The sequence below is a fragment of the Schistocerca americana genome, chromosome 2 (assembly GCF_021461395.2).
Source record: "Schistocerca americana isolate TAMUIC-IGC-003095 chromosome 2, iqSchAmer2.1, whole genome shotgun sequence".
In the NCBI taxonomy this organism is placed as follows: domain Eukaryota; kingdom Metazoa; phylum Arthropoda; class Insecta; order Orthoptera; family Acrididae; genus Schistocerca; species Schistocerca americana.
This window is the reverse complement of record NC_060120.1, coordinates 704,142,694-704,159,829: the sequence shown is the minus strand read 5'-3', so window position 1 is coordinate 704,159,829 and position 17,136 is coordinate 704,142,694. Positions and strand designations below refer to the sequence as shown.

The 17,136-nt window shown below is 42.5% G+C and overlaps 1 protein-coding gene across 1 annotated transcript in view; it reads right to left on the bottom strand.

The window, feature by feature from the left end:
- LOC124595293 (esterase FE4-like) overlaps window positions 1-17,136 on the bottom strand; it is a 70,227-nt gene that overhangs the window by 30,321 nt on the left and 22,770 nt on the right. Inside the window, exons 5-6 of the mRNA XM_047133977.1 lie at window positions 9,062-9,247; window positions 6,468-6,667 (exon numbers count right to left, since the gene is read on the bottom strand). Of these exons, the coding sequence (XP_046989933.1) occupies window positions 6,468-6,667; window positions 9,062-9,247 (386 nt within the window). The remainder of the gene's footprint in view (window positions 1-6,467; window positions 6,668-9,061; window positions 9,248-17,136) is intronic.

The following is a 17,136-nucleotide window of genomic DNA, read 5'->3' as shown; positions in this document are numbered from 1 at the left end:
GCTCGTCGAGGCTCTGTTCGAAGCCCGACTCATTACTGACGGCAATTCAAATCCAGCCAACGAGATTCCAGGCCAAAGACGTGTCTGGAGAAGCCCCTGATAGTAACCATTTGTTGGTCTGTACATGTACATCACATCTGCGCGTTTTCATCCCATTCGGACGGTTCCTACCTGGCGCGTCGTTATTCTTATTTTTTTCCTGTTTCTAGGGTGTAGTTGACAGATATAATTTCAGAGAAAGTACAGTAGTTGAGTTTGGCAGGCTGGGTGAATGTGCCGTACATAAACTACTGCCCATTAAAATCGCTACACCAACAAGAAATGCATATTATAAACGGGTATTCATTGGACAAATATATTATACTAGAACTGACATGTGATTACATTTTCACGCAATTTGGGTGCATAGATCCTGAGAAATCAGTACCCAGAACAACCACCTCTGGCAGTAATAACGGCCTTGATACGCCTGGGCATTGAGTCAAACAGAGCTTGGATGGCGCGTACAGGTACAATTGCCCATGCAGCTTCAACACGATACCACAGTTCATCAATAGTGACTGGCGTATTGTGACGAGCCAGTTGCTCGGCCACCATTGACCAGACGTTTCCAGTTGGTGAGAGATCTGGAGAACGTGCTGGCCAGGGCAGCAGCCGAACATTTTCTGTATCCAGAATGGCCAGTAAAGGACCTGCAACATGCGGTCGTTCATTATCCTGCTGAAATGTAGGGTTCACAGGGATCGAATGAAGAGTAGAGCCACGGGTCGTAACACATCTGAAATGTAACGTCCACTGTTCAAAGTGCCGTCAATGCGAACAACAAGTGACTGAGACGTGTAACCAATGGCACTCCATACCATCACGCCGGGTGATACGCCAGTATGGCTATGGCGAATACATGCTTCCAATGTGCGTTCACCGCGATGTCGCCAAACACGGATGGGACCACCATGATGCTGTAAACAGAACCTGGATTCATCCGAAAAAATGACGTTTTGCCATTCGTGCTCCCAGGTTCGTCGTTGAGTACACCATCGCAGGCGCTCCTGTCTCTGATGCAGCGTCATGGGTAACCGCAGCCACGGTCTCAGAGCTCATAGTTCATGTTGCTGCAAACGTCGTCGAACTGTTCGTGCAGATGGTTGTTGTCTTGCAAACGACCCCATCTGTTGACTTAGGGATCGAGACGTGGCTGCATGATCCGTTACAGCCATGCGGATAAGATGCCTGTCATCTCGACTGCTAGTGATACGAGGCCTTTGGAATCCAGCACGGCGTTCCGAATTACCCTCCTGAACCCACCGATTTCATATTCTACTAACAGTCGTTTTGCCGGCCGGAGTGGCCGAGCGGTTAAAGGCGCTACAGTCTGGAACCGCACGACCGCTACGGTCGCAGGTTCGAATCCTGCCTCGGGCATGGATGTGTGTGATGTCCTTAGGTTACTTAGGTTTAAGTAGTTCTAAGTTCTAGGGGACTTATGACCACAGAAGTTGAGTCCCATAGTGCTCAGAGCCATTTAAACCATTTTTGAACAGTCGTTTGATTTCGACCAACGCGAGCAGCAATGTCACGATAGGCTACAATCCGACCTTTATCAAAGTTGGAAACGTGATGGTACTCATTTCTCCTCCTTAAACGAGGCATCACAACAACGTTTCAGCAGGCAACGCCGGTCAAGTGCTGTTTGCGTATGAGAAATCGGTTGGAAACGTTCCTCATGTGAGCACGGTGTAGGTGTCGCCACCGGCGCCAACCTTGTGTGAATGCTCTGGAAAGGTAATCATTTGCATATCACAGCATCTGCTTCCTGTCTGTCAAATTTCGCGTCTGTAGCACATCTTCGTGGTGTAGCAATTTTAATGGCCAGTAGTGTACATGCTACCTGAGCGGGTAACGATCCGCACGTGGTCACGTTGCACAGAATTATTTACGGCTAGTGTGTAGCTCGACGTAAGGCACGTGCCGTCGGTTTCTCCGGCGAGTACCAAAGGGTGCTCAGGCTCACAAGGTGGTGGTCCAATCCACCCTGAATTTTTTTATGCGGGATGATTACAACGAAAGAAATGATTTGCCAAATTTTAGTTGCTCACACGCATATCAAGTACTGTTTTTAATTGTTAAATTTAGTCGTTTCCGTTGCTCGAACTACCGCTTATGACAACGGTTTGTACAGTCGTTCCTGCCTAGTGCGCGATCGGCGCTGACAAGAGAACGTTTCGCCACGTGGTGCGAACATTCAGAGTGACACATGCGATTCTGAAGTACATTAACTATACAAATAATATGACATCATTAATTTTTCGAATAAAATGCAGTTCATATCGACATCTAAACTGCTCCAGAGGTAATTCGTAGAACGGTGAATAATACAGCAAAATAAATCAAGTGATTGTTTGATGTTACATTAGAGACGACTTCCATCAATCATACCTTTAATTTGTTGAAATGAAATGTTTCGTACAGATGCATTATTTTATGGCAGTTCCCGTAGCACAGCTCTTATGATGATTTTTCAATATTATATATTTTACTAATAACGTAACAGTTCCTTGTTTATTCCCCATAGTCGTCACAAAAAAGAAATGTGTTATTTGAATGACGAAATCAAACATTTTCCTTACACGAGGCACACCCAAAGAAATCAATATTAATGCCTTCAGGCACTTCACAGTACAGTAATTACTGGTTTTATTTAGACAGAATTGTGTAAGAGTAAGAAATGGTCCTGGCTGTTGCTCTGTTTATTGTGCTGCATACCGGGCGTACTGAAAGCACTTAGTAAAACGAGCCTATGGGCAGTGATAATGCACAAATGAATTGCAGCGCGTCAGCAGTCGTGAATAATTTAATGATAATAAAGAATACTCCTCGATTGCAAATAGAAACCGGATGTTGACCAAGGTTATAACCACGCTTTCTTCGGAACAAAATAAAACTACAAACTGCCTAAAGAGGCATGGTCCAACATTAATACGGAACACCCAAAATTTAATGCTAGTCTTTTGCATTTTTGTGCGTTCTGTATTAATGTTGGACCATGCCTCTTTAGGCAGTTTGTAGTTCTAGGTTGTTCCGAAGAAGGTGTGGTTATCCGCGCCGAAACCTAGGTCTACATCCGGTTTGTATTTGAAACCGAGGCGGATTCTTTATAATCATTTCAATTGAATGAAATTTAAAAATACTGTTCTCCTGAAAAGGCTATCGGATATTATGTTGTCCGATAATCTTCTTAAAAAAATTTCCACAGTTTACAAAGTTCTGTATCGCGAGCCACATTTCTTGCCCTGTGTACAGCCTGAATCATATCACTGGGTTTTTCACTGTTCTCCTCAAAGACAGAGATGTCGTTATGTCCAGGCCAAGAGTCCAACGAAGCCAATGAATAAATTTTGCAACTGGTTAGAAACCGTTTTGAACGAAATGTTAAAAAGTACTCTTTCCCATTTTTCTGATTTTGGTTGGTCGACCATGAGATTTTTGTCACTAGACAGTCTTTTTCTTAATTTTTGTTCCCAGTGTGCCTTGAGCTCTCTGAAGTCAGATACAAAGCTGCAGACGCAGTAACCCACTGATCACAGGCATTGTTGTGTATGAATGTGTTGAAGCATTAAGAGTTTGCGCAACAGCTTCTGTCTTTTTCGCCATCAAATGAATAAAGTGCGGTTTGCTCACACTTCTTCCACGAAACATGACCGATTGATGCCAGACAGAGCAAGTGTAGGGATAACAACAAGCTTCGTCTTCACGCCATCTGCGAATTAAGCATTTCCTCTACGTCTTACTCAAAGTATACATTATTGTTTTGCGATTTACTGTGGTGTATGATTTCTTGCGTCTGTTTAATTAGGCCGAAGAAACCTTGAAATCAGCACATTCATCTCAACTGCGATTCGAAGAGTCCATTCAAGTAGATCTTCATTGGTAACGGTGAACTGTCTCTTAAGACCGGTGCTACAGGGTTCGGATATCAAGAAAGCTCCTCTAAGGAACAGCTGTTTATGTAATTTATTGAAGTTTAGGTGTTGAAGGTGGTTATTAATGAAGGGTGACGGGAATTTGTGACCACCTTATACGGTAAATCTTTCGGATAGTTATTCTTTCACACTTCTGCGAGTTTCATTTTGGCGCGTATTTATTACTTCGTGTAAGTCTTTCTTCCATTTATACAGTTAACGGTCAGATTTTACGAAGGAAAAACAGGTTTGCACACTGCTGAACATTAAGCGCTAAACACAGTGAATATTAAATCAGTTTTATCTCCATCGTTAACATTTAAACTACCGCAAAAGCAACTGGTAGTTATTAAAGGTATTACATGAGATGCAAATTTTACTGGACACTAACTGTGGACACTTGTTTCAGAGAAACTATCGACGAAAACTGAGACACGCTTTACGAACTGCAATCGCGCCGAGTCATGTTATGCGTTTACCGACGCGTCGTCAACCGATCATATCCGCTTGTCAAGTTGTGCACGCACGATATAGCCGCATGACGAGCCATGACTCTGGCAATTTTAAACATTTTTTAAAAAATACTTGCAGTGCTTCTTGACAGTTAAAATTTTGAGAGTTTTTCTTTTGGTGTGTTCTTAGTGCACAAAAATTTCCAGGGCATGTTTCGACAGGTCGGGTTGGACAATTCCCTAATCAGTTTTCAAGCCACTCATACGTACTCGTCACTTCTACGTTCTCGCGAGCAATACATCGCACAGAATACTCAGCTCGCGAGCATGTTGCTCGCAAGTGTATACTCACCTTAACGCGACTACTTGTCTGGACAAACGACTGCACTGGCAAAAGATTATGAAAGCCGCGGAAGGAGGAATTTTAGAGACCAGTTATAAAATAGTTGAATTACTGCTTAATCAACAAACAAAAACGTTTTTCGAACGGTTACCTTTCTTCGCAACTAAACCTCCCGATGTGCCGGTACCAAGGCTTACACCGTAGTCCATTAAAGTAACGCTATTACCACAACTGTTCAACGTCAGAACTCCTTAGATTAGCCAAATCAAGATCAGAAATTGCCATGATGACAGCCAACCTTCTTAGAGGAGACGGCACATGAAGAAGAATTACCACCTGAAAACCCCAGCGCATGATTTTTTCCTTTCTTCTGAGATTCGTGTTTCATTATTCCGCTACTGCAGCTTTGCAATGTTTTCAGATTTGTTGGACGCAGTCGATATTAAGTCTCTTGTCCCGTGCTGGGGCGTGACGCATCACTTCGATGAAGGTTGTAGCCATCTAGTGCCACTAGCAACACCTGAGAATTACAAATTATGATGCACATGTTCTGGTAGGTTCGTAACACTTGAGGGCGTATGCCGGACAGTTCTCAAATCTTTGAGCGTAAGACGAATGCGGGTACTGGTCACACGGCTGTTCTCTGACGTATTGCAAAAGGTGAAAGGTGTTGCCCATTGTCGCGGCGGGTTGTGCGCCAAAAGTGGACGGACTAGCACAGAGGGTGAGTATGCTATTCAGTAAGATTTATAATATTAGATGGGTGAGAACGAAAATAGCTGGAAGTTCGTGAGGAAAGATCAGTGGGCTATCACTGTGTTTATGTAATTATTTTAAATTTTATCCACATCTTCGCCCTCAGAAATAAATATCTAAAGTCCACCGCTGAGCTACTCTGAAAGTCCCTGTCTCTATCCCTGCCTCTCTTGGTAAGCGCAAATATTTTCCTAATTTTCTGAACATTCTTTGTTATAGCATTCGTTGTTGTAACAGCCTTATGGTTACGTATGGTCTCCTTTATAGCTTCAAAAATTTCAGATCTGTTAAGTAATAGAGCTCTAAGGTGTTGCCTTTAACTGTCGCTTCTCTGACTACTTGCTTTGAAATATTAACACTTAATATTCTTTCCTCCTGTTAATGTTGGATACGTAATGTGGCGAAATGATTTGATTTAAGAAAATGTGACCGCATCATCATTGTGAAAAAAAGAACTTGGTGTGCTTAATCAATTATTTTAACAGAGAAGGATCACGTAATGAAATTATTGCTGCTATATCGCATGCACATAAGTGTTGGCCTATTTCACTGCTAGAATCAACATATACATATTTCTGCGTGTCGTAGTATTCAACATACTCGATATTTCATACATGTTCTACTGCCGTCATAACAAAAAATTGTCTTGATAACGAAATGGAGCTAGCTGCAAGATGGTCGTTCATTGTTCCCCATAAAATGTATCGGACCGTATTCAGAAATGGCATTCAAACAGATTTATGACATCTATTTGAAGGAGTAACTCTGAAAATGTAGATAAAATTTATTTTGATTAGAAACGGTTCTAGCAAAATAAAATTTGTAAGTCGCTTTATCACGCTTCCTCTTGTAATTGCTTCACCTGATATTTATAAATGACTACATCAGTTTCTCTTGATTATAAAAGTACAACTACTTTTGCTAGACTGCAAAACGTAATTAAAAGATGGTACATACCTCTTCCGATAGAGCAGAATTTTTGTCTGTCCCTAATATAGTCACATTTGCACTCTTGAAAAAATTGAGAAGATCAGTAGAACTTTTTCCAGTATAGCCCAGATGTTTGGCATACCGCACTGCTCTGTCTGAAGCGTTTCTCGTGAATGCCCAAGGGTTTAATGCTGATCCACTCATCGCTATGGCGCTCTTAAACAGACCTGATGAAGAACGAAAGTTTACAATTAATAAAAGTAAGCAGACACACATTAGGGTGTTAATTGTGGTTTCTTTGTGTCCAACAACCTTTCCGCAAACACATCATAAAATATACTACCTAACGTTTTCTGCACTGTCGTAACTCCTACATGAAGTGGACTATGACTTTCAGTATAGACTGCCCGTTCTGCTTATGCCATGCGTACTTGGAGGTGCTAACCAACCTAAAAACATACTACTTGTAATAGTGTAACTATTAGTTTGCAAATTAAGTAAATACTGATGTAGCCCGCCCGGTTAAACGTGCGGTCTAACGTACGGTTTTCGGATTGGGAAGGAGCGCCTGGTCCACGGCACGAATCCGTCCGGCGAACTTGTGACGAGGTCCGGTGAGACGGCCAGTCTGTTGATGGTTTTTAGGCGGTTTTCCATCTGCCTCGGCGAATGCGGGCTGGTTTCCCTTATTCCGCCTCAGCTACACTATGTCGGCGATTGCTGTGCAAACAAGTTCTCCACGTATGCGTACACCACCATTATTCTACCACGCAAACCTAGGTGTTATACTCCCCTGGTGTGAGACGTTCCCTGCGTGGGGCGGTGGTGAGGGGTGAGGAGGGAGGGGGGATCCATCGGGGGCCGAACCGCACAATAACCCTGGGTTCTGTGTTGGGCGGCGGAGGGGTGAAGTTGACTGGAGTAGTCGTCGTGGGGTTGTGGACTACCGCGGCTGTGGCGGGGACGCAGCCTCTCCGTCGTTTCTAGGCTCCCAGTTAACATACAATACAATACAATACAAATGCTGATGTACCGTTGCCAGCACACAGCCTCCAGTCATCAGTAGGTATAACTACACTTAACACCCTGTATATAACGCGATTTACATTTTTAAAGAACTCAGTAAATGTTGTGAGATTTTAACACTGTCCCAGTTAGCACTTCAGACGGTCATTTAATTATGTAGATTCAAAGTCTAGGAGGGGGGAGAAAGGATAGGTGCTATTAATGTCAGCTGCATCGGGACTTAAAGCGGAATCAACAGCGACGCCTGGAAACGTGTACGGGATGGGAATTCTAATCCGTGATCTCCTGCTTGCTAGGCAGTTTCGATAACCACTGCGCCATCCGGATACAATGTTCATCGCAATGGCGCCAACTATTTCGGCACGCCTTCCGGCCGACTCACATTGCACTTAGTGCCACATGTGCGTAAATGCCACAGAAGGTTATAAATTTGGTCAGTTTCCTCACATGAGGCAGGCTCAGTACAATCCATTACACGGACCAGACACAATACGCGGACAGTATACAAAGTTTCTTTCACTGACACATTTTCGAAGTTAATAATTGACGTCCTTGTTACATGTTTCGATAGATGCTATATGGGACGAAGTAGTCCCTTTTATTTCCCAAACCAACGCAGTGGTTTCAAAAATAAAAGTCCACCTTGCATTTTATATGTTTTTATGACAAGTAGATGACAGTTCGGTCACTGTTGCCTCCATTTTCCATTTTATATAAGTTTATGACGGATGTGTTACATACCCAGTTAGTTTTATACCATCTGACGATGCCCCAAAAAGGTCATTGATGTTAAATAATTTTGCAACCAAGACGGTTTCATTCTGAAATGGAAAGTTCTTATTTGTACCCAAGAAGAAAATCTAGCTATATACTTTTCAAATGCAATTTATTCTAATAAACTCTGATATAATGGCACTTCCTGTGTAGAATCGTTTAATTTGGTCATCTTGCAGAAAACGTTGCGAACAAAGAGTCGCGGCTTAGAATGCCACTGGAGCAAGAGAATTTTTTCACTTTGATATATATTACTGTTAAAGAGTGTGACATGCTTTCTTAACATATATCGTTGAACGTATGCGAGATTTGAAACGTATTTAATTGGCTTCAATTGACACTGTTTGAATGTGACCACTCAATAGCGGCAGAAGACAAATTTTGCCAGGAAGTGCCACACAAACGCATCCATCACTTAATTCGACTGCTTTGTGCCAATTTTACGGATCTACTTTCCTGAAACATTGCTCATTTTTATTAATGTTGTAAGCATTAGCCATCAATCGTGTTTCTTATACTCTTCTGACGTTACTATATGGTGCGTATGGTGCGTACTTCCCCCATAAGGCAGTAAGGATCCCAAATACTGAAACTATGGCGTCTATTCGCCTCTCACTCTCTCTCTCTCAGTTCACCCTCTCTCTTCTCTCTCTCTCTCAAACACACACACATACACACACACACACGCACACACACACACACACACACACACACACACGCACACACACACACACAAGGAATGTCAACTGCTGTTTTTTTTTTTTGTACAAACTACTTCTGGATGACCAATTAATTTAGTTTGAAAAATGTGGATCAATTACCTTTGCTCAATGGAGACAGAACGTGGTAATGAACGGATGCACCTCCAGCACTTTGACCTAAGATGGTTATTTTTTGTGGATCACCTCCAAATGCCTCTATGTTCCTCTGCACCCAGCGAAGTGCCTCTGTCTGGTCCTTAAGACCCATGTTCCCAGGGACCACTTCATCGCCGGTGCTTAGGAAACCTACGATGATTTATTATTGTGAAGTAAATAGCGGACTTGAATACATACTAAGAAAAAATAATATAAAGACTTGTAACAACAATGTAAATTCTATAGTAAATGATCACATGTGGAAATTTAGAATTTATACAAGAACATCTCTAAGGAGTTTAAAGTGTATTATGTTAACGCATTTCAGATAGCGTCAGAGTCGAAATAAAACAAAACTAGGTATTTACAGTATACGCACGGAAACTATGTTTTTATCACTGTAAAAACATTATAGTTCTTCAGAAGTTACAGAAGGAATTACATTTTAACAAGACGACAGATCATATGTATGTAAGATATGCAAGAGCAAATCATTCAAACTCTGAATTATAGAAGTAAAAACTGACATGCATTTCTCCAAGAAACTGATTGTATACACACAGCTTTAGTAACTACAATGTACAGTAACTTTCCACTGGGTTGCATTTGTTACTCCCTATTATGTTACTTTCGCAATTTTCTCTTTTTTTGGAATTAAAAGCGTAAAAGCGTCGTTTACAAGAAAAAGATTACGTATGTTTGCAGAAGGACTCAATTTTTATCACAAATTTTTTGACAATAATCTGACAGTATGGCACTGGAAATTAGAGTATTTAAGGGAATGATGCGACCTAGTAAACGTCAGAAGCTTGGTGGAGGCAGCTTCCGAAAGGGGAAGAAGGCTGATAGCCACAAACAGTGAGAATGTAGCCACGGGGCGGCTTCCTTTAAGAGCTGAAAACTGCGGTATTTTCCACTGTTGTAAATAGGAACTGTTCCTATGGTAAGGCGGTTGGTCGAGTCTGCGTCATCTACCAGTAAACCACAACGTCACGTTATACTCGAATTTGGCTTAGGCCGCCCGCTGCTCGAATACGCAATTGACTGCATATTAACGAGAACTTGAACTGGAAACCTCACGTTACAGATTTTTTCAAACGCTTGAGTTCAGAATCATTTCCTCTGAGTTTAATTGCTGATTTTGGTAATGGAATCATTAGAAAATTAGTGAACGTTGTGAAGTTCCATTCGTTGGAATGGTTGGAATGGTATGAAATAATTCTCTCGCAAAATTCGCACACAGGCACCAATTATTCATTGTACAGAATAAGGATAACACCAACTCTTCCTTTGTGTGCTCATTGCCTCTACAGATTATTGAACGTGTTTTAAATCCGTCTGTCTAACTACAAGAAAGTGCGCATTTTTGTCACGAAACGTGTGTCTTTTATCGACATAAAGTATCACCAGCACTCTGCAATGAAACGTATTTACAATTGGCTGGCTTTCTAAATCTAAAAAATGTTCTGTACAAACTACGTTGATTTTACTTACGACATTTTGAATTTTGCTCACTTTAGGAAGTGTATCTGTTTGCACTTTTTTGAGGTATTGTCTTGTTGGGCACTGGGATTATTTTCGTATAAAGCCACATTGGTTTGCAACACTACACACTTCATGATGTGAAACATGACGCTACGTAGCATCTGTACTGCATTGTTACCTACTTACTGCTAAACGTGTATCTGTATTTTGTATGAGTAGTTTTGCCTTGAAGAGAACATTTTTAGATCAAGCGAAAATCAGAGCTAGCGGATAAGTTTGCAACACTCCTCACAGAAAAACACAGAGAAAAGTTTAGCCAGGAGTAGACAAAACTAGCAGTATCCTACATTGTCACGTTTCAGATGAAGAAACATGTAGTGATTCTAAGCAATGTGGAATTAGGCAAAAAGCAGTAGGGGAAATGGATAGAATACCACAAAAGTGTGCTAGCAGACGACACTTGTTCATGTTAACGAAAATCGTACATAAAACACCGCAAGTAAACTCAACGTACCTCGCATCGAACTGTTTTTAGATCTAAAAACAAGCGACATTGTAAATATGTTTTATTACAGACGACTGATGATATTTTATATAAATGAAACGAAACGTTATTGATGACGTAACCACGCACTTTCCTGTAGTTACGCAAACATATATGAAGTACGCTCAAAAAAGGTAATCTCATTCTACAACTTCGTGTAGTTAAATGTTTAAAAAGACTGACATAAACAGCCTTACTATACATCTACCTTTTTATGAAATTTGTTGGGACGAATGAGGCACTATCTGAGGGTAATAGCAGACTTCATAAATATAACACTAGGAACAACAGTTGTATACACAGTGCACAGCATAGCTTTACCATTTCACGGAAAGGAACAAAGTATGCAACCATGAAAAATGTTTGAACACCTGCATTGTGAATTGAAGGTGGGTATCAAATCTTTTACAACAAATTGAAATCATTTTTGCTTGACAACTCCTTCTGCTCAACAGAATAAATTTCTGAATAGATAATACGTGTGAGTTGTACGAGGGGCGCTCAGTGAGTAATGGAACACACTTTTTTGTCTACCAATTTCGGTTGAAAAAAATGGGGAATTTGTTGTGGGAAAGCGTGGAATATTAACGATCCAGCTTGTATAGTTTCATAAGTTCTGCTAGGTGGTGGAACTATTTGTAGCCTTCAAAATGGCGTTTGTATCGGAGGTGCGTCACAAGGAGAGAGCTGTCATTGAGTTTCTTTTTGCAGAAAACCAGAGCATCGTAGCTATTCATTGGCTCTTGTAGAATGACTACGGAGACCTGGCAGTGAACAAAAGCACGGTGACTCATTGTGCAAGGCGTCTGTCATCACCGCAATAAGGTCGCGCAGACTTGTCCGATCCCCCAAGTGCCAGCCGGCTGCATACAGATGTGACTCCTGCAATGTTGAAACGTGTGGATACTCTCATTCGAGGTGATCGACAGATCACAATCAAACACCTCGATGCACAACTGGATGTAGTGCTGACACATTCGTCCACCATTTCGGGTACTGAAAGGTGTGTGCCACTGGGTTTCTCGCCGGGTAACAGAAGGCCATAGAGAGCAAAGAAAGACATGCGGGCGGAATTAATTGCGAGTTACGAGGCTAATCGTGACAATTATTTCTCGAACATTGTCACTGACGATGAAACTTGGGTTCTTCAATTCGAACCGGAAAAAAACGGCACTCCATGCAGTGGCGCTACAACAACTCTCCTCCGAAGAGAAAATTCGCACCGTTAGCCGGTGAAGTCATGGCGATGGTCTTCTGTGACACTGAAGCGGGTATTGAGATTGATGTCGTCTCACAAGCCGCAATAACCAATTCTGAAGTGTATCGTGTTGTTCTCAGGAAATTGAAGAAACCTCTTCGGCGTGTTCGTCGCCACAAAAATATAAACAAACTTTTTCTTTTCCACGTCAACGTAAGGCCTCACACAAGTCTCCTAACCCGAGACGAGCTGACAGACCGCCATTGGAATGTTCTTCCTCATGTACCCTAACCCCAGATCTCGCACCTTCCGATTTCGAAGTGTTTGGCTCAATGAAGGATCATAGGAAGTTCGCGGGAATGCATTGAGCTGACAAAAGTCGTGGGATAGGGATATGGACATATACAGGTGGCGATAGTGTCGCGTACATAAGGCATAAAACGGCCGCACGTTTTCGGAGCTGTCACTTGTACTCAGGTCATTCATGTGAAAAGGTTTTCCACGTGATTTTGGGGGCACGATGGTAATTAACAGACTTTGAACACAGAATGGTAGCTAGGAGCCTGGGACGTTTCAAGTAGGAAATCGTTAGGAATTCAAAATTCCCCGATCCACAGTGTCCACAGTGTCAAGAGTGTGCCGAGAATACCAAATTTCGGACATTACTCTGGTCACGGACGACACATTGGCCGTCGGCCTTCACTTAACAACTGAGAACAGCGGCGTTTGCGTAGAGTAGTCAGGGCTAACAGACAAGCAACTCTGCCTGAAATAACCTCAGAAATCAATGTTGGACGTACGACGAACGTGTCCGTTACGACTGTACTGCTAAATATCTTGTTAATGTGCTATGGCAGCAGACGACCGACGCGAGTGCCTTTGCTAACAGCACGACATCGCCTCTTCTGGGCTCGTGACCTATCGGCTGGGCCCTAGACGACTGGAAAACGGTGGCCTTGTCAGATGAATCCAGATTTCAGCTGGTAAGAGCTGATGGTACAGTTCGGATGTGGCGCAGACCCCAGAAAGGCATACATTCAAGTTGTCAACAAGGCACTACGCAAGCTGGTGGTCGCTATAGTATGGTGTGAGGAGTGTTTACACCGTTTCTTCTGGGTCCTTTGGTCCAATTGACCGGATTATCGACTGGAAATGGTTATATTGCTTGGAGATCATGTGAAGTTAGTCATGGATATCATGTTCCCAAACAACGATGTCATGTCACAAATGTTCGCTATTAGTTTGGCGAACATTGTGGGCAATTAAAGCGAAAGATCTCGCCACCGAGATCGCCTAACACTTATGCCATCGAACAATTTTATGGAACGTAATCAAGAGTTCGTACACAGCATCGTGCACCAGCAAAACGTTCGCAATTGTGGACGGCTATAGGTCCATGGCTCAATATTTCTTCAGGGAACTTCCAACGACTTGGTGAATCCGTGACGCGTCGAGTTGCTGCTTATCTCCGGGTAAAAGGAGGTATAACACTGTATTAGGAGGTACCCTATGACTTTTGCCACCTCAGTGTGTGATCCATGGATGATGCAAACATTGAGGTGAACTAAATTACACCGTGGTGTAGAGAAAGGACGAAGAGGACAACAAGATGTGGTCCTCATGCAGAATGAACACCAGACGACTTGCCAAAACAAGGAAGGGAAGAACACATGAGTATCACAGACGGAGCAACAGCACAGAGGAGCTTGAAGCGCAGAACCATGGAGTCTTACAATGATCAAGCGAATTACCAGTAAAATATTGTACCAAAAATTTAATTTTGTGTTTGACCAATGTGTGATTTGATGCAATAATTTTGAAAGTATGCGAGTTGGTTACGGTTGCAGCTATACCCTCAGATAATAAACAAGACATTCAGCGCAGAGACCTTAACTAACTGAGATGCAGAATCCATACACGAATTCCCAACTATAATCAAACTAAGAGACTTCCTATTTATCGATGTGCTGTGGTTTGAGCTTCCGGCACGCCTTCGTAACGAGACAAGGAGTATGTGGGCGAGCTACGGACGTAATTCTGCTGCTGGGCGCTACAATGGCGCTACAGAGGCACCCTACAACGCGACGTTATGCCAGCAGTGGGCGAATGGAATGCTACGTGGTGTAGCACAACGCAGCAATGAGATCATAAATCGTCCTACGTCTGGGCACAGCAACTTTCCCCTCAGTGTTGTACACCCGAACGACTCTGTGGCCGCGGCAGCATATGTGGAATGTACGCTAGGGTACTCCTGCATAATCTAACAGCATCAACAGGTAGGTGAAGCTGCTGATATATTGGTCATCAGCTAGTTCTGATGGTTGTGAACTTCGAACTAGATATGCCGAGACCAGACCACCTGGCGGGTTCTGTCGCCTGAGACTCCGGCCAGACTCAGAGGGTCGTGCATTCAACGTGCGGCCTGCAGGCTTCCTGCCAGGCGTCATGCGTTGCGGGCGATGCAGGCCAGCCTAACCACCTTGCCTCGTCGCAGCGCGACAGCTGATACGATACTTGCTCAGCAAAGAGGAGGCGCCGTCAACTGCTGTTGCGCACCCGAAGCATTCCACCAGGAACGTCACACGCTGCAAGTAGCAAGTAGCAAGTAGTCCTGAGCTGTTGACGTCAACTTACTGTCTAGCAGGCAACAAGTGCTGCATAAGCGTTCTTGACTAGGCAGTTGCCCTGATACTAGTGAATCCGCAGCCCATAAAGACGTCATTTTATGCAGCCCGCAATATTATATCTGGCCTTCAAAAACGAAGCGCGAGATGTTCATATTCTCTATATCGTTATGTGCAAACTATTACACCCACAGAAAAAAATGAACAGTAACTTTCTGCGGGTGATTTAATGTAGTAAAATTTTACACTGTGAGCCACAGTTTTCGAGTCACTCAAGGAAAATGAATGAAAGTAATCTTCAAATTCACCTCCAGTCTCATACCCATCCCTCAACAGCAGGGATTTAGAGTATGTTGGTCGTGGTACTTTCTCCTACAACTGTACAAAAAAAAAAAACCTTTTTAGGTCTCTGTTGATTGAGCTATTATGCCAACAGCATAAACGGCTATCCCATTAATATTTTTAATTTAAACGTGTCTGTGAGGATAATGGAAGAAAAACGACTTTTGTAAAATTAACGCCAAAAAAGTGCGATCCTAATTTAACCCTTATAAGCACAGTTGTTTCGTACTATGAATGCCTTACAGTGATGTATTTTTTTTATTTCGTGCTGTTAAAATTCATGGAACTGTTACCCAAAATTTATACAACCGTCAGTGATACAAGTTGAGTGTGGGACTGTGGGGCCCGTTTGACGATCACTTTTGACCGTTTTCTTGAATAACTGGAGTACAAAATTTAGCTACATTAAATTTCCTAGGAAAAGGTCGCGTCCATTTTCTCTGTAGTACTAGTAATCTGAGTGTAGGGAATTAGAGAATATGAAAAACTTGGACGTAGTTTTATAAAGCCACATATAACATTGCGGACTGCAGAAAACGATATCGATAGTGGCATCTCAATCACCCTGTACACGTGTGTTAAAAACATTTCCCAGAGATGTGCCACTAGTGAGAAATTATCTTTCCAATTTACATCTTGGTATTGTAATGCGAGCTACAAATTATTGGTTGAGAAAGCAAATTCGGATAATGTAGAAGACACAATGGGATGACTTGTTTCTGTTGAAGTAGGTAAGTCAAACAAATAATGTCATAAATATCTGCAAACAAAATGGGAAAATGCTAAAGAGGTATGCGTTCATACGGTATAGCAAAGAAATTAGAACCAATGTGATCCTTACAACTAACCATAGACTGCATTTTGTGTGTGTAGGCAGAAGAGGAGGAATGGCAACACCGGACTACTGATTGGTAAGAGATAATTTGCCGGTATGTCCAACAGAAGGCAGTGTTAAAGATATTAATGCCCATTCTTGGTAAAGTTCTCAGCATCATTACTAGCTGCTCCTTTGCTTCGCGAGGCCTCTCTGTGTAGGCGCTTGTTCTGTACTACACTAAATCATCTCAAACATCTGAATCCTGAAGATACATTCTTTGTCTGGAACTGTCTTCGCATGTTCCGTTTGTATTGGTAATGTATTCAGTACACTCGACTTTAAAGATTTTGGATTGTGGGAAGCTGGTTGACATGGTTCAAATGGCTCTGAGGGCTAAGGGACTCAACTTCTGAGGTCATCAGTCCCCTAAAACTTAGAACTACTCAAACCTAACTAACCTAAGGACATCACACACATCCATGCCCGAGACAGGATTCGAACCTGCGATCGTAGCGGTCGCGTGGTTCCAGAATGAAGCACCTAGAACCACTCGGCCACTGCGGCCGGCTTGTGGGAAGCGTTGAGCCTAATGTGTTCATTCCATGGTCAGGTCCACATGAATGATTGTCGTCGTATATCCTGCCTGCGTCAGTCACTGCGTTGGTAATCCAGCGTATTGAAACACAGACTTGAAATCAAAAACACTCCAGTCCAAGCAACACCACACTAACGTGTACTAGTTATCTCTACTATAGCGGCTCGTTTTAAGAGAGAACTTGATGACATTTTTGTGATACGTAAGTTGTATATTAACTGTTATGACAAAGGTACAGTGCCTCCAAATTATCATTGCCTTCCTAAACTGGCTACTAGTTTCATCTTAGCCTTCAGGTTAACATGCTGTGTAAATTCGTTCTCCATCTGGGGCTAGTACATATCAGCCTAAGGCCTTTTTACAGTCTGCCATACAAGTCCAGGCTGACAGAGCAGCCTTCAATCTTTTCTCTGTGGAGATTGTTTTATTCTGCA